This window comes from Schistocerca nitens, chromosome 2 (genome assembly GCF_023898315.1).
Source record: "Schistocerca nitens isolate TAMUIC-IGC-003100 chromosome 2, iqSchNite1.1, whole genome shotgun sequence".
NCBI lineage: Eukaryota > Metazoa > Arthropoda > Insecta > Orthoptera > Acrididae > Schistocerca > Schistocerca nitens.
In genome coordinates, this window is record NC_064615.1 from 478,158,351 (window position 1) to 478,177,292 (window position 18,942).

At 41.9% G+C, this 18,942-nt stretch overlaps 1 protein-coding gene across 2 annotated transcripts in view; it reads right to left on the minus strand.

The window, feature by feature from the left end:
- Positions 1–18,942, minus strand: part of LOC126234448 (sialin-like) — a 152,482-nt gene that overhangs the window by 64,666 nt on the left and 68,874 nt on the right. For both annotated transcript variants that reach the window (XM_049943144.1, XM_049943143.1), the window contains 2 exons: positions 13,592–13,812; positions 7,759–7,911 (listed from right to left, as the gene is read on the minus strand). In XM_049943144.1, coding sequence (XP_049799101.1) covers positions 7,759–7,911; positions 13,592–13,812 — 374 coding nt within the window. The remainder of the gene's footprint in view (positions 1–7,758; positions 7,912–13,591; positions 13,813–18,942) is intronic.

An 18,942-nucleotide genomic window follows, 5' to 3' on the forward strand; every position in this document is an offset into this window, starting at 1 on the left:
ATTGTGCGTTCGGACGGACTTAGGCAATTCCAGCAGGACAATGCGACACCCCACACGTCCATAATTGCTAGAGAGTGGCTCCAGGAACACTCATCCGAGATTAAACACTTCCGCTGGCCATCCAACTCCCCAGACATTAACATTATTGAGCATATTTGGGATGCCTTGCAACTCGCTGTACGGAAGAAATCTCCATCCCCTCTTACGGGTTTATGGACGGCTCTGCAGGATTCGTGGTGTCAGTTCGCTCCAGAACTACTTCAGACATTAATTGAGACCATACCAAGTCGTGTTGCGGCACTTCTGAGAGCTCGCGGGGGCCCTACACGATAATAGGCAGGTTACCATTTTCCTTGGCTCTTCAGTGTATAGTACATACTCTAAGGCAAAAAAAGACGCGCCACGAAGGAATTACCCGAATGGGACGGAAATTGGTAGATGTAATTTACATGTATAAACAAACAAATAATTACAGCTTCAAAAAAATTTGATGATTTGTTCAGGTGAAAGAGGTTCACTAAATGAGCAAGTCGGTAATCTATTGGTCCACCTCCGGCCCTTATGCAAGCCGTTATTCGGCTTGGCACTTATTGGTAGAGTTGTTGGTTGTCTCGTGAGGGATTTCGTGCCAAATTTTGTTTTGTATCCAATTGGCGCGTTAGATTCTGAAAATCCCGAGATGGTCCGACGGCACTGCCCACAATGCTCCAAACGTTCTTAATGGGTGGGGGGAGATCCAGCGACGTTGCTGGCCTATGTAGGATTTGGTAAGCACGAAGACAAGCAGTAGAAACACTCGCTATATGCGGATGGGCATTAACTTGCTGAAATGTAAGACTAGGATGACTTGCCATGAAGGGTAACAAAACGTGATGTAGAATATTGTCGACGTGCCATTGTGCTGTATGGTTGCCGCGGATGACAACCAAAGGGGTCCTACTATGAAATAAACTGGCTTCCCATACTATCAGTCCTGGTTATCGAGCCGATGGCGGGCGACAGTCAGGTTACTATTACACGGCTGTCCAGGACATCTCCAGATACGTCTTTGCTGGTCATCGGTACTCAGTTCGAAGTAGGACTCAGCAATGAAGACAACTCTACTCAATATGAATCCCAGCCGAATACGTATCTGGAGACGCCACAGACAGCGGTGGTATACCAATATGACTGTCGCCCGACATACGGCCCGACAACCATGAATGGTGATCTGGGGTACCACTTCTTTTCATAGCAGGGCTCCTTTAGTTGCCATCCAGGGCTCCCTTACAGCACAGTGGTTCATCGACGATATTCTACGCCCTGTTTTGTTGCCCTTGATGGCAAGCCATCCTGGGCTTATATTTCAGCAAGATAATGTCCGCCCATATACTGCGAGAGTTTCTCCTGCTTGTTTTCGTGCTTGCCAAACGCTGCCTCCTCCAGCAAGGTCGCCAGAACTCTCCCTAATTGAGAATGTTTGAAGCATTAGGGGCAGGCCCTCCAGCCATCTCTGGATTTGACGATATAACGTGCCAATTGGACAGAATTTGGCACGATATCCCTCAGGAGGACATCCAATAGCTCTATCAGTCCGTGTCATGTCAAATAACTGTTTGCATAAGGGGAAGAGGTGGACCAATACATTACTGACTCGCTCAATTTGTGAACGTCTTTCTCTTGAATAAACCATAAACTTTTCAGAAACTATAATTATTTGTTGGTCTATACATGGGCATTATATCTACCGATTTCCGACCCGTATGGATAATCCCTCCTTGGTCCAAATGCTTGAAATGGCTCTGAGCACTATGGGACTTAACATATGAGGTCATCAGTCCCCTGGACTTAGAACTACTTAAACCTAACTAACCTAAGGACATCGCACACATCCATGCCCGAGGCAGGATTCGAACCTGCGACCGTAGCAGCCGCGTGGTTCCGGACTGAAGCATCTAGAACCGCTCGGCCACAGCGGGCGGCTCCCTCCTTGGTGTGCCGTTGTCTTGGAGTCTATTATAATGTTGCTGCCACTTTACACAGAGAGAGATAAAATTTACTGAGGCGTATAAATCAGCGAGCAAGTTTACTGATTAGGATGATGAGACAGATGTGGATGTATTGTACATCATTCTCTTTCGATGATATGTGCACACAGGTGAAAGTTAAAGAGACAATACAGTTTTTTTTTTCAAATGATCTGTATATTCTGGCCCATTCTGTTTTTTTCAACAATGACCCAGTCCGTTTTTTAAATGGCAGTCCATTCCATTTTATAAATGGCCTTTGTGTTCCCACTTGTTTCATTTTTTAAATGGTAACTAGCTTGGCTATTTTTTAAATGGTAATCCGTTCCATTTCTTTAAATTGTCTGTGTGTTTCGACCATTCTAGCGACCAGTTCCTTTTCCTTAAATGGTTACCTGTTTTATTTTTTTTAAATGGTCACTCATTTCATTTTTCTTAAACAGTGGCCCATTCCATTTATTGTTGGCGACAATCTTAAGCGCCCCGTGTGTTCTGCCTCGTTACGTTTTATTATTGGTGATCTAATCCGGTATGTTTCTACTTGTTTTATTCTGATTCATTCCGTTCCAATCCGTTAAATAGACTATGTGAATTACGCCATTCCATTTTTGATAACAATATTTGTGTTTTACATCATCCATTAATCGTCAGCAGTGATTACTTGTAATCGGTTCAGTTGTTGATTTACCACTGCAGTCAACATGCCACTCAAATACATTCGACAAAAGATTACCTTTAAAAGTCAAACGTTGAAATCTCGACGAAATATCCGCAGGAAATTGGCATTACTGCACAAAAGGCAATCCGAAGCTAACTCTGTACTTTAAAATGTATTTAGTCCTATTACTGAAACGCTACAGATATTGGGACAGCAGTTCCAAAAGTAGATGGACGAAGACAAAAATAATGGAGCCAAAGAAAATAATGTGCTTATGAAAGCAGGAGGTCGAGATTTTGGAAGTGGAGAAGAGGAAGAAGAAGAATACAGGATGGACGATGCCGATGGAGATGAAGAAAAGTCACGAAAGGGAGGGGGTAAACTTGCAACATCACTTTTCGTTGAACCAACAACCGAAATGTGTGATACAGTGTAAGGCATCGGATTTCAACCTATACCAAAAGTGTGGATAGTTGGTAATTCACTGGTCGATATTGATGGAGATGATTTAATAATTAACAATACAAGCTATCCAGGAACGAGAGGATTATATAATCTATTATTTAAAATTAAATCTCCTAAACAGAGACACACGAGATCTTGAAAACTGTGGTAAAATTCTGAAGGCAATCAATGCTTATAAGCTAAGGTATCTCTCCTACAGATAAGGGAAGGGACGCAATTTCAGACCCTAATCCAACAGGGCCTAATGTCGGAGGCAAAAAAATCTAGCCGATTTCGTCAGAGGGGAGGATGAAATCCAAGAAGCATACGTATCAAACCGTTTCTCAGCTGCTATGGAGATTCTATAAGACAGAGCAACACGAAGATGTTAAACACAATGTCTCTGTAAAAGCAGAAGATGGAGAAGAAGGAAAGAATGCTTACAATGAGAAAGATGATGAATTTCTTGACTGGAAGATGGTCTCCAACAATTCGCCAGCAGATATCGATCTGAATGATGTGGCAGAGCAGTTAGTTTTCTTGCTGACTTTAATGACAGTAGGCAGTAATTCATATTACATTGAAATAAAGGAACTTCAATAACCAGTAATTACTGCTTACAGTTGTGTAAAACAAAGTGAAAAACTCAATGGTAATTTGCATACGAGAACATTAAATGTTAGCTAGAGTCATGAAGTGCTTAAATAAATAACGGTGAACTTACTTTATTCAGTCATTGATCCAAGACTGAGTGAGATTATGAGGAAAACAGTTCCACCTTCCCTAGAGGTTTCTGTCGAAGCAAAAAAACGCGTTCTAATAGTGTTGCTATGCACCACCAGATGTGTGGATGAACTGCTTTTTGGGAGCATAGGAAGTTGTCATTGAGGCTGTTCGTCCTCGTGTGCGTGTTTTGCACCCGATTTTTACGCATTTAGATGAATTTAATGTGTGGTACATACATCGAACCATGGCATCTATTAATCTATAATTCAGTAACGTGATTAAGCGAGCTCTGTTTATTTTAATAAGTAATATAGACGATTTAGATGTGTAAAACTATGATTTAGAGGTCCATTGTGCTTGCAGAGTGTGGTACAGCACTCAAACTTTTATCGTTAATAAGTCCTGCTTGATCTAACAGCTCTAATCAGTAGTGTCAGCAGCTTGTGGTTAGCGTTGATGACTCAATCTCAGGACCCCGGGTTCGATTCCCGGCTCAGTTGGGGATTTTCTCTGCTCGGGACTGGGTGTGTGCGTGTGTGTGTGTGTTTGTGTGTGTGTTGTCCTCATCATGCTCGATGTGCAAGCCGCCGAAGTAGCGTCAACTAAAAAGACCTGCATCAGGCAGAGGATTCTGGTCACAAATGTCATTCGCACATTTAATTTCGTTTTTGATAGTAGTGCAAATATTCAAGCTGTATCTGTTTCAACAAATAATACAGACAATTTAGATGTGAAAGTATTTAACTTGATGACCCATTGTGATTGCAAATTTTGTTTCGTGCCTGGAATTTTAGAATTTTAGAATTTTATTTCGGTGCAAAACGCGCATTTAACAGCTCTATAATTGTACTTGCATATTACGATAAGTAACTTACAAGTTTTTTTTCTGTGTTCGGTAAATGATATACAGTTTTGTCACACATTTTACTTTGGGCACATCGATTCTGTTATCTTCTTTGCAGGTGATATAACTCTGGCACAGTCTTTGATCATTTCCTGTGTGTAAACCAAGCAGTTGCTGTCCTCGCGTTTTGTAGTTTAAGTGATACATAGTAAGAAAAACACCTTAATTACTTTCTAATATGGTGTTTGGCTATGATATGTGTGTGTGTGTGTTTGTGTGTATGTGTGTGTTTGTGTGTGTGGGAGGGTGGGTGGATGCCTGAATGTGGTTTTTACACTGCATATTGTTATTAAATGTTGGTATCATTCATTAGTTGATTACAATTTTAGAGAGTCACAGTTACGATTGGTAAATGTTTTAGAGAGACTTAGCTCTATCGTTCCAATTTGTAGGTATTGCAACAGTTCGTTTTGTACTTAACTTCGACTAGGCCCAATCATAATTATCAAAAATCAATAATTGCCATTCAATATCATCAATTATATTTTTCCAGTGATACTTCGTCATCAACCCTCGTAAATGAGTGGTGAAACATTACTGAAACACATTACGTGAGGACAGTACACGGCATCATATTGAAACCTTAACACGCTTTCAATAATTAGATACCACCGTGACATTCATAGAAGTGGAACTGTTTATAATTTTATGGTGCATTGTGGCGTACACTAAGAATAGGCCTAGGTAATTACATTTTTCCAGTAATGCAGACTGTCACTTTGTTGTTTGTATTAACGCATGGAAATATCATTGGGGCGCAGTTCAGAATCACGTTTCAGAACAAATTTGACGAATATGTACCACTTTTTTGCATTTCTGAGGTATTTTTGTAGGTATTTTAGATTTGTAACGAACATTGTGACACATGATAAGCTTCATACATGACGAAAAATACGATTTGAGATCTTGTTGTGTCTTAACCCATGCTTGGTACAATAATCGCTCACTGGATGTTCACAAGTGTTGTCCTCTGTTTTTGACAACAAGCAAAAGAGGCATAAAGCAACAGTTTATATCATTTCGCATTTTTAAGTTCTGTGGAATAATATTCAAAGTAAAACTCATCTTCAGCAACTACAAATTTCTCATTTGTTGATTACATTGCATCAGTGAAAAATGGTTTTGAACTATTTATGATTCGTATGCTTTATAATTGTTCTTATATTCAATAGTGAGTGCCATATAATTTCCAGTAAAACCTACGGATGTGACCGACAAGACACACCATAAAAAACTTTTTTGTACTCTGTTCCGCGCAGTTTAGGTGGAGGCTGTGTATTTATAAAGTGTGTGTGTGTGTGTGTGTGTGTGTGTGTGTGTGTGTGTTTTGCTAATGTATTTTAGATGGGAAAATATTGCAAACGTATTTTTTGCACAAATAAGTCAGGTCATTCAGATACTTATGAGCACAGCCAAGATGGCTATCCTGTGATGGGCTGTTTCATTTCAATGGCTGCTATAATACTACATAGTAACTAGCTGTTTGATTTTAATAGAGGCTAAAATACTAGGCTCTGACTTGAGGGGCAACAAACCAATCTGTGCCTATCCCATCATCTTGGATTTTTTTTTCTTGTCAAGACAACTGGGTTAAATCCTCCCTCTTGGATTTTTATTGACTATTTCATTTTAATGCTAGGATGCGGTTGGCTGGAGAAGGGGACGAGTACAATGCACAATTGAGCTACTTCTGTCATCTTGGATTTCGATTGGTTGGAGAGGAGAGGGGAGGGCAGGGGGAAATGTGGCATTGGTTGATGATGTCATTGATAAAGATGATGAAATTACTGATGAAAGTGATGACGTCACTAATAGGGAGGAACTGGGCTGTGACATCACTGCCTCTGAATGTAGGCAACCAATGAGATTGCTCTTGCGTGTTATCTGGGTGGGCAGTATTCAAAAATTCTCATTGCCTTCCTAGTTAGAACGTGTTCGTTTGACGTTTCATTGTATCACTTTTCTGTACAGAACGGTTAGAAACAATCTGAAAATCATGTAAGGGTGTTGCAGAGGAGGTTGTTCTGAGAAATGATTGTTAAGAACAAAATTTGACACGTTGCAGCGTTTCCGAGATATTTAGCATTGAAATTAGCTAATGAGGCGGTTGCGAGAGCAAATTCAAGCAACCTGACACAGACAGTGTCGTCATCCGTGTTCTTCGTGTGGTTTCCTCAGACCGAACACACGTAGTTTTTGCTCTCCTAGCTTAGATTTATCACTTTCGAACAGACCCATTTTAAGTAGTAATGAGCATCTGAAAGAGTCACAGATCCACAGATGTCTGTGCATTACAGCATTTTAGCGCGTGCAAGTGCTTGGCCGGCAGCTATGGCCGAGCTGTTCTAGGCGCTTCAATCTGGAACCGCGCGACCATTACGGTCGCAGGTTCGAATCCTGCCTCGGGCATGGATGTGTGTGATGTCCTTAGGTTAGTTAGGTTTAAGTAGTTCTAAGTTCTAGGAGACTGATGACCTCAGATGTTAACTCCCATAATGCTCAGAGCCATTTGAGCAACTGCTTGAATTTACTCGCAAGACGACCTCGTTGGCTAACTGCAATGGTAACTCGAAAACGGTGCGACAAATTGAATTCTGTCTTAACAATTGGTTCTCAGCAAAATGTCCCCTGCAATATCCTTACAAGCTATTCAGACTGTTTATGACCACATTGTACAGGATGGTAATATTACAGAAATCTCAAAAATCGATAGTAGATGAGAGGTAAAGCGAACTTGTATCATTTGTATGTTACACAGTTCAGATTATTGTTCTTCTTTCGGTGACTTGAGCGATTAAGTGCATCGCGTTTTAATTAGTGCATACGTCGGGGCTGTGATGTACTTTCCGCAGTCCATGTGCTATGAGAGAAATGATTGCATCGACGCAACTGTAAAAAACAATGTAAACCATTTTTCTTCACCAGTGAAAAAATGCAACAGTAAGCTATATTCGCAGTAACAAACTCTTCGACTAATACGTTTGTAAAGTAAGACTGATATAATAGTATTCCACACTTACGTCTTGAACGCCGAAGTGAAGTATGAACTTGAGGTAAGTCGGAAGATCAGAAAGCATAGTGTACAGTACCCATGCAGTCCCAGAGTGGAACACTATTCCTGCCCACACTGGTGCAGAAGTCAGAATCTTCACCCACGGGACGGGCAACTTTTCCTGAAAAACATCAACTTGGCATTATGCACAGGAAAATATTCCAAGATTCCAGTTTCCATAAGCATCATTACATATACACTGGTTGAAAAGGATACCAGTCAGTATATCATGATAATTCTTGGTTCGAATGGAATGTCTAGAGTACTTTGGGGTACCAAATATCAAGGAATATACGGAAACACGATGTCGGCAGCCTGCTCGCCCTGGATAGCACCGTGAGAGACGCTGAGCGTGAAGTCCTATGATAACAGCAAAAAGACAGTATACACATCACTCATAAACGTTACTGGTAAGTGAGACGTGGACAAGTATTAAACTAGCAAGAGTAGTTGGCGGTCATTTATAGTGTTCACTCTGATATTAGCAAATATTGATACAAGTGAGAGATGGCGAATTTCGCTTGAGTGTTCCAGAGAGCAAATGAAGACGGCGAAATTCCTTTCCAACAGCGAATTCTTCCAGGAGTGCCGAATGAAAGGCAGGCATCCCAGCTATAACACATACTAAAAACCTCGACAGGACCGATAACATTAGCCTGTACTGTTCCCAATCGTTTTCTCAAAGGTGACATGTACACCTACAATTAGGACACTGTTTGTAATGCTAATAACAACGTGACCCCGCTATGCAGTAACATATGTAATTGTAAAACTGGAGCACGTCGAATGGGTCGCAGACTCGTGCTTCATTTTCTGACGAATCACGGTCTCGTGTTCGGCCAAATAAACACAACTTTTACTTCTGGGGAAAGCGTGGTAGCCAACATTTTTGCGAGACATATTCAAATATAGCGATGATGTAGGCAGGAATCAGCGCTAGCACACATAGACACTTCCACCATTCCCGGAACGTTTCATCGGAGGATTGAAGACTTATTGATGATGTCCTCCGAACTTTTGTACCTCGATGCCGATTGGACGTTAAACACCAACTTTTGTTCTGTAGAATGCAGAGTGTTCTTCTCAGATCCATAATTGTAATGGATTTCAGTTCTTGCTCTCATACGTACATACATACAACAAAATGAGAGTGTCACTCGAATTCTAGACGTCGCTACTGAGATCGACGTAGACCTAATTTTACGGCTAACATGCTCTGTTCACTGGAAGTTTACTATAGACGTTTGAGATTCACATGGCAGGATCTCTCGTGACTTTTCAAGACAAGATTGCTCTTCTTGAGAAATTGCAAAATATTCTACAGGAACTCATGAGTAAGAGCGCACCATCGATGCGGTGTTGATGATTCGCAGTGACCCAAACCTGTAACAGCAGAAGACAACTTTGATTGCTTCGTCAGTTTCTGATCTCTCCCACTGTCGCAAAAATTGTCGTCTGATATCTTTTGTAACAAAAAGTAAGAATGGCAGTTCCGACATTGTCCTCTGATAGTTCAGAACACATTTTGTTTTCTTTTAATTTTCACGTCGCCTCTTCCCACTTTTTTGCTTGAAGCGACCTACGTTTTTACGGGGTCCCTACTCTAGGTCAATGACATCTGCTAATTCAGCCAAGAGAAACTGCAGCGCATTTGACTGTACATGAAACGTATTCGCACCTGCGAATGCGTTTCACGTATTTCTTAACAGCTGTAGTCGCCGCAGTGACTGTTCCTTCGACCATGCAGGCATGTGTGAAGGAATTTTGCATCGTGATTCGGAATAACACAGGCACTGCAATATCGTATTTTTGATTAAAATTTTGCTACGCTCATACATTTATTACGGCTTCAAGTTATATCCATTTGTTTCATTCTTTCATCGTATGCCAAGATGCCTGGTGGCATCACAGTTCATGCTCTGTGTAAAGTTGCAGGTCACCCAATAACTATTTAGCTAAAATATTTGGAAGAGTTACTTCGCGCTGTATATAGTAAAACACCTTGGTTGTAGATAGCTGAAGGTTTATTTTCTATGGTTTACTCCAATCCGAGCTATAAACAGAACAGGTCACTTCTTTTGATGCGCTCAGAGGATTCAAATACAAAGTCTGATTTATCATTTTGGAGGCTGGCCTGAAAGACGAGGAGAAAATAAGACGTTAGTGACCAGCTGCACTTTCGTAAGATCCAGGAATGATAAACGACAGTAGGCAATCAGGCATTAGTGTCGCCTTCCTCTTGATGTCTGTCCAGCGTATGCTTCTAGTGGCATAACTTCGGGGACGTTTGATAAACAGCTGTTCAGCAACAAAGAAGTTCCCTGTCGGGGAAATCGGCCGCGGAAACTACTGCAATGCTTAAGACTGCTTATGGGAATGCTGCCTTAAGAAAAACCAAAGTCTACCAGTGGTTTTCACGTTTAAAAAAATGGAGAAATGTCAATTGAAGACCTACCCCGTTCAGGACGCCCCTCAACGTCAAGAAGTGACGAAAACGTCGACGAAATCATTGCCCTCGTTCGTAAAGACCGTCGCCGAAACGTTGATCAACTCTATGAGGTGTGTGGAATATCATGGAGTTAAATTCAGACGATTTTATCTGAAGATTTGCACATGAGAAGGGCTGCAGCCAAAGTTGTCCCTCGCCTTCCCACAGACGAGCAAAGGGAGCATCGACTCCAGGCATGTTTTGAGTTTCAAAATCAGCTCAAAGAGGACCTGAATTTTTTTCCAAGGTGATTACTGTTGGTGAATCGTGGTGCTATGGATACGACTCCGAGATAAAGCAGCAATCAAGCCAGTGGAAGACAAGTGGCTCTCCTCGTCCCAAAAAGCTCGGCAAGTCAAGTCAAACGTCAACATAAAGCTCCTTTGTTTTTTTTTTTTAATTTCAGAGTTGGTGTGCATTCAGAGTTCGTTCCCCCGGGTAAACTGTCAACCAGGAGCTCCACTTGGAGGTTTTGAAAAGACTGAGGAAGAGTATCCTGAAGAAAAGGGCAGATCTCTGGCGCACAGGCCACTGGTTCTTCCATCATGACAACACGCCGGCCCACACTGCCCTCTCTGTAAAGCAGTTTTTGACCAAAAACAGCATGACACCGATTTTCCGCCCCAACCCCCCACTGACCGGGTCCAGCCCCCTGTGGTTTCTTTTTGTTTCCCAGACTCAATAGAGAGATGAAAGGAAAGCGTTTTGCCACTGTGGAGGAGGTAAAACAAAAATCGCTGGACGTAATAAAGAACATCCCTATAAGTGAATTTATAAACTGTTTTTAACAATGGAAAGATTTTTTTTCCCTAGTTGTCGTCTGTGTTCAGGCGTATTGGTTTGGCAGTAGCCGTTACTTCAGTTATCCTAAAGTTGAGGTTCGCGCTGCATCTTTGAGCGAGCCAGTCCACCAAACCCACTTTCTTCCACCCATGACGAAACTTCCTTTACTCTATAGACAGGGCAGTTATAACGCTAAATACATGACTAATACCCTTAGGGTCTCATTTCAAACTGTCGACACATTTTGGGAAGCGAATTACTGTTCAAAGCGTTTTCATGACCATACTTATTCGTTGTAGCATTGGCTGTAAATGTTGGTCCGATCGCAGAGAAGAAAAACAACTACATATAATTACAGAGCCTCCATGCAATTCCAATGATGTTACAACATATACAAAAAATATTCTCCGTCAAGCACCCTCAGCGTCCTCTCCAGGCCCATCTAAGGGCGACGTGATCCAGTGATCGGGTGTAGTGCTTTCCTTACGTCTCGATTTAACAATTACGTGACCTGCAGGGGCCCCAGAAATATATAACTCGTACGGAAGTTCTCTGCAGGAACGATGAAAGGTCTGGAGCCTTACAGTTAAGCCGCCTTGGAATTCACAAAAATAATTCCTTTGCCCCATCTTGACACATACGTTAGGTAAACACATTAAAGCTGCTCTTAAACAGATTATGGTGTATAAACTGCCGTCACACACCTTGCGTCCACTAATGTTAACAAATCCTTTTGACTACAGAGATATTTATCCATTCTAACATAAACAACAAATATTCTGTTCCTCAAGGAGGCAAAGGCTAGCCTACAGTCTGTTCTGCTAGTACTGAATAACCTGACATCATATGGACGTGTTGCAGTGAAACCATAAATCAAATAAAATGTGAGAAAGCGACTAAAAGATACTAGTTGGGGCATAGTTTCGGTGGACATAGCGAAAAACGAGTTTCTGTCTGTGAATAAAAGTGACATGGACACTATCACCGTAATAGGTGTTCAAAAGTGGCCGGTTTGGTCATACGTCGCTCATCTTCATAAACCGTATCCCTTCTGTAGCAGGCAATGAACTTATACACGATAATATGTTCTCATACTCACTGACATTTATAGTAAGCTTACATGTTACCAGAACAGAAGATACGGAATGTGGGGGAGGAAGAAGGAAGTGCCTAGTGATGCGAGACCCTAACGTGCCTCGGGTACAATAATACACCAAGTCCTAGTGGATTAAATTCTTCATTGCAGCTCTCCTTTCTCCGAAGATAACGCCCATTTGCAACGATAGTGCAAAATTAAACCGGATAAACATTACCTGCGGACAGATCTTTGCGGGCAGTCAATATATTTTCTTTCATGTAAAGTGTAAAATTTTATAGGTTTTTAAATATCGAGCCAGTATGTTCGACGCGAAGCCTTTAAATCAACTGGGCCCCAGAGTCCTAAGAGTCCTTTCGATCCCATTCATGCTGTACACTACGCCAAACGTCTCAGCTTTTCTTCTTTGGTGTTCTTCCTCTAATAACATCTCTTGTTCTCCGTTTTCTTTATTCTGTGCTATTTCTGAGAGCTGCCTCTGTGTTCCTTTCCACTCATATATTTACTGTCACTGTCCGCTATTGTACGACTCCTCTGCCGACGTCACCATCTTTAGAACTGTCTTGTTCCTGGCCACTCGCTAATGTGTTGGGTTCTCGAAGCGTATACGTCTTATCCTTTTTTAAGCAAACTGTAGCCAAAGAAACTTTTTGCGCTGGGTGTGCTTTGTAGTATTTCGCTACACGTATTTATTGCAAGAACTCTAGCTTTCTTTTTCGTTTCAACCTCGACGTAGGGTTCTTCCCCTTCTACTTATTAAGAGAATGACTCGAAATCACGAACATCGTAAATATGGGTTCAACAAAAAAGTTGAGTGGTTTATAGACGGATATCTACTTTAGATGGGCCAGTGGCCCCTTCTCCACAATTACCTATGTCACAAAGTAAAGAACGGTCCAACTATCGCGTTAGGTTTTGTATACCAATTTCCATATATACGTTATTATTAAATATTAGTCTCTTCATCATCTCCATCATCACCGCCATTACCATCACTACGTATAGTCTCCATTAACAGCACGCATAATATACGTTGAGAGCCTGTCGGCAGTATAGATATATATTTCATTATATCAGTCAATGAGCCACAATGATCTTTCAAACGTTTCCTCATCCATTATACCAATTTGCGCACGAGTTTCAATAACAACTATCAGTTTTCTTTGTTGTAGCCGCTAAACTGAAAATGTATTGGATTCTCCTAGATGATAAGATAGGTAGCATACACGTGAACGCTTCAAGAGATAACCCTTGATAAGTGGAAGGTATGGAATTAATGACGATTAAATGTCACAGCGTATCGAAATAAAATGTAATTCAGTCTTTCCCTATTTCTTTCCCTGGGCGCACAGACCTACCTCACTTCGAAACAAGTTAAAGGCGTGTACCTCCACAATGCTAAAGGAATAACAAAACAATCATAAGTTCACTCACCTGCTTGTCGTTAACCTGCTGCCCAAAACCGGCCTTTATGTACTCTTTCTCCTGCAACGATATGCGTGGGTGGTCGTCTGGGGTGCTATAAATGAGGTACAGCCATGGCACGAACCAAGCGACAGCGACGGCGCCGAAGAAGTAGAACGCCATCGGCCACCCTCCTGCTTCCACCAGCACGCCGGAAACTGCCATAGCTATCAGACTGCCGGCGTAAATCCCTGAACAAGAGAACACGCATACTGGAAATCTCGAGATATACCTGGGCTTTTGATCAACAGCATGAACTGTGATGCGGATCTAAGGTGACAGTAGGACAATAACTCTTGACGCCTGAGGTAAACTATCGCAAGTGCAAGAATGACGATTTTGAGGTTTTCATAGCATGTGGCTTGTTTATGTTGTATCTTCTTTGGGGTGAACTGTTGTGTGTGTACGTTTGGTTCAGATGGCTCTGAGCACTATGGGACTTAACACCTGAGGTCATCAGTCCCCTAGAACTTAGAACTACTTAAACCTAACTAACCTAAGGACACATCCATGCCCGAGGCAGGATTCGAACCTGTGACAGTAGCGGTAACGCAGTTCCAGACTGAAGCGCCTAGAACCGCTCGGCCACATTGGCCGGCGTGACCGACTAGAAGAATAAAATGGATTCTGTTACTGGCAGAAGTGAAAGCATCGTGGAACTAGCGCTGAAATTAGTACATGTAAGCAAATGTATAAGTACTTCCGGTACCTCGAGAATTAATATTCTATTCTACAATCTCCATCATAAACCGAGAACTTTCAGTCAGTATGCGTAACTATTGCAGATTGTAGGCTATTATTCGTTATAATGGAAAGTAACAAGCCCTTGTGGCATACTCGGAGGCCGCTGTGGCCGAGCGGTTCTAGGCGCTTCAGGCTGGAACCGCGCGACCACTACGGTAGCAGGTTCGAATCCTGCCTCGGGCATGGATGTGTGTGATGTCCTTAGGTTAGTTAGGTTTAAATAGTTCTAAGTTCTAGGGGACTGATGATCTCAGATGTTAAGTCCCATAGGGCTCAGAGCCATTTGAACCATTTTGTGGCACGTTCCCCGATTTAGGAGACCAATGATCTGGATGCTTTACCGTCAGTAGACCATATTAATATCGTAACACAATTACAGAAGCTGCTCTTCCTTCTGACGAAAATGACTGGCTGGAATATGCGGAACTGACACATCATACGATCAATCAAAGTTACGCCTCTATTACTCATAGTGTGACATTTGCATTCAGCAAAATTGATTACGTTTCCTATAATAATGCTATTTTACTTATTTACTTAGGAAAATGACACAGCAAATGGACTGGATGTTGTGGTTTCTTATGACAACATTATTGATGGAATCCATATGTTGCTAACACACTTAATGCCATTTCAATTGTACTAATGATGATTTTAATCATTTTAAGTCGTATTAATTTGGTTGCTTCCTTATGTTTTGAAGTCTCCGCCTTTTTCATAGGTGGTAGCCGAGTATAGGTGTATAGGGTCCTACCATATGGTCAGCTCAGATGATGACGACATTGGTAAGACACGCAACTATGAAATACACGATGAGGAGATCGAATGCAGTCGTAGTGAGTCAAACGATTCCGGTGGTGAAGTTCCCTTTCAAGGCCAAAGACTTCAAGTTTGCAAAACATTTTTGTTAAATACTTCGAGTATTTCGGAAGTGTATGTCACCACAGTTTGGTCAGAAACTCTACTGATGGAATTGTTGAACCAGATCGGAGAGAAAAGAAGGTTCCACCAAATAAGTTAGCCGAAGAAATAAGGAACGGTGTCAGAATGCACATCACAAGGTTCCCCAATAGCGTTAGTCCCTACAGCCGAGAGAAATCAGGTATCTTCGTAGCCATCTCAATATATCAAAAATGTATTCTTTTTACTTAGAGAACTGCAAGGGAAAACAAGTGAAGCAAGAGTTTACTACAAAGCAGTGGCTTTACCATGATATTTTAAGACCAAGTTTAACTTAGGTGTCAAGGAAAATGCTAGAGATACCTGTGATGACAGTGACAAATTTCAGATGAACCTAAAGAATGATATAAGAGATGAAGCAATCCATATTAAATAAGATTATGATGCCCACTTCTCAGTAAAATAACACACAAGAACAAGACCTTTGACAAAAATCGATCTAAATAATCTGGATTAAAGGAAAGGTTGTCATGTTCGATCTTCAGAAATGTTTGCCGACACCACACCTTACTACATATAGTGTGTTTTATCTAAGAAATCTCTGGACATATAATGTGAGAATCCTTCATGTGTCAGAGTAGAAATCCCATTGTTGCATGTGGATGAAATAGCTGCAGGCTGTGGACCCAAAGAAGTGCCATCTTGTTTGCTGAAGTGAGTCCTGGCTAACGTGTCTGAAATTCAAACTGAGGAACTTACTATACGAACTGACAGCTGTGGAGGTCCGAATCGTAACTTCCCCATTGTGTCATATTTTTGGATTATGAAGTCTGTTCAAAATGGTTCAAATGGCTCCGAGCACTATGGGACTTAACTTCTAAGGTCATCAGTCCCCTAGAACTTAGAACGACTTAAACCTAACTAACCTAAGGACATCACACACATCCATGCCCGAGGCAGGATTCGAACCTGCGACCGTAGCGGTCGCGCGGTTCCAGACTGTAGCGCCTTTAACCGCTTGGCCATCCCGGCCGGCTATGAAGTCTGTTCCTAATCTTAAAGTGATCAGTCATAAATTTTTATCGTAGTTGGTGTCCATGCTGTTCTTGAACGAGTCAGAAGTACACTGAGCTCAAATACCTTAACTGCGACACCTTGGGACTGGTAACAGTTTGTACGCCAATGCCGCTTCAAGGAACTGATCGAAGTATATGATATGCAAATGGCAGATTTCAAAGACTTTGCAAATCTTTTCAAGCCATCGCCTTTAGTTAGACGGCCAACCAAAAGTGTATTACCAGAAAACTTTGTGGTTAGGCAAATTGTGCATTTACAAGTTCGAGCAGAGAATTGAAGTTCTGTGTTCCATTAAAAAACATCCGATCGTGCGCTTCAAGATACTGATGTACGAGGTGTGGCTAGAAAAAAACCGGACTAGTACTGGTGAAACAATAAAACGAATGCAATAAGGCTGAAAGTCGCGTGGCCTGTCACGTGACTCTCGCTCCGCCTACTGCTCGAGTTTCATCTGCCTCCTGCACTCAGTCTGCCCGTGGCGTCTGTTTTAAGTAGTTGACGTTTTGTCTGTGCGTCGGAAAATGTTGAGTGTACAGAAAGAACAGCGTGTTAACATCAAATTTTGTTTCAAACTAGGAAAATCTGCAAGTGAAACGTTTGTAATGTTACAACAAGTGTACGGCGAAGATTGTTTATCGCGAACACAAGTGTTTGAGTGGTTTAAACGATTTAAAGATGGCCGCGAAGACACCAGTGATGACACTCGCACTGGCAGACCATTGTCAGCAAAAACTGATGCAAACATTGAAAAAATCGGTAAACTTGTTCGACAAGATCGCCGTTTAACAATCAGAGCAGTGTCTGAGTTAACAGGAGTTGACAAGGAAAGTGTTAGGCAGATTCTTCATGAAAGTTTCAACATGAACAAAGTGTGTTCAAAAATGGTTCCAAAGTGTCTCACAATTGAACAGAAGGAACGCCGAAGAATGATTTGTTCTGACATCCTGGAAAACATTGAAAGTGATCCCACCTTCTTAGAAAATGTTATTACTTGCGATGAATCGTGATTTTTTACTTACGATCCCGAAACTAAACGCCAATCGATGCATTGGAAAACTCCTGGTTCTCCACGACAAAAAAAAGCACGAATGTCAAAATCGAAATTCAAGGCAATGATGATTGTTTTTTTTTTTTTTTTTTTTTTTTTTGACATCAAAGGGATTGTGCACATTGATTGGGTACCAAAGGGACAAACAGTGAATCAGCATTACTACATTAGCGTCCTGGCTACCCTACGTGAGCGAGTACGGAGAAAACGGAACGATTTGTGGAGAAAAAAGTCATGGATCCTTCACCAAGACAATGCCCCAGCTCACAGTGCGTTGTCAGTGAAGACGTTTTTGGCAAAACACAACATTCCCATCTTAGATCATCCACCCTACTCACCTGATTTGGCCCCCTGTGACTTTTTTCTTTTCCCTAAAGTCAAGTCAGCTTTGAAAGGAACTAGATTTGAGACTGTTGAAGCAGTAAAAGAAAAAGCGACGGAAGTAATGTATGGACTTACCGAAAATGATCTGCAGCATTGCTATGAACAGTGGAAAATTCGTATGGAGCGGTGTAGAGACCGAGGAGGAGAGTACATTGAAGGAGATAACATGAAATTGTAAATAATTGTAAATAAATGTTTTTTCCAGCATCAGTCCGGTTTTTTTCTAGCCGCACCTCGTACAGCGGCGAAAAAGAGGGGCAGCCTGGCCTGAAGAATTTTGTGCTGTGCGAAAAAGTGTCGGAGTCACAGCCTGCAGAAGCGCATAAAGATTCACAAAAGCTACTAAGGTGGGTCCCTCAATGTTTTCACCATTTCTACAAAAGTGTACTACAGACTTTTTTCGTTAAGACAGTGCGGCGAAATTTTACTGTAATGGGCTATGGCAGCAGACGACCGACACGAGTGCCTCTGCCGACAGCACGAAACTGCCTGCGACGCACCTCCTCAGCTCGTAACCCTAGACCATTGGAAGCCCGCGGCCTGGTCAGATGAGTTGGTAAGAGCTGATGATAGGTTTCGAGTGTGGCGTAGACCCTACGAAGCCATGGACCCAACTTGTCAAGAAGGCACAGTGCAAGCTGATGGTGGCTCCATAATGATGTGGACTGTGTCTACATGGAATAGACTGAACCCTCTCGTCCATATGATCCTATGAGACTATCTGCAGTCATATGATTCATTTTTCGAAACAATGATGGATTTTTTATGGACAGAAATGCGCCATGTTACGGGGCACAATTGTTTGCGATTAGTTTGAAGAACATTCTGCACTATTCGAGCGACTGGTTCTGGCCACCCACATCGCCCGGCATGAATTCCATGGAGCATTTATGAGACATAATAGAGAGATCAATTCGTGCACCGCTAACACTGTCGCAATTATGTATGGCTGTAGAGGCAGCATGGCTCAATATTTCTGAAGGGGACTTCCAACGACTTAACGAGTCCGTGCCACGACGAGCTGCTGCACTACGCCGGGCAAAAGTAGGTCCGACACGATATCCCGAGGTATCCTTTGACTTTTGTCACCAGCGTGTATGTTACTATGAAGGAAAGAAGTGCTCATTATGATAACATTTTCTTTCCTTTAGGTGTCACTCCCATTCCT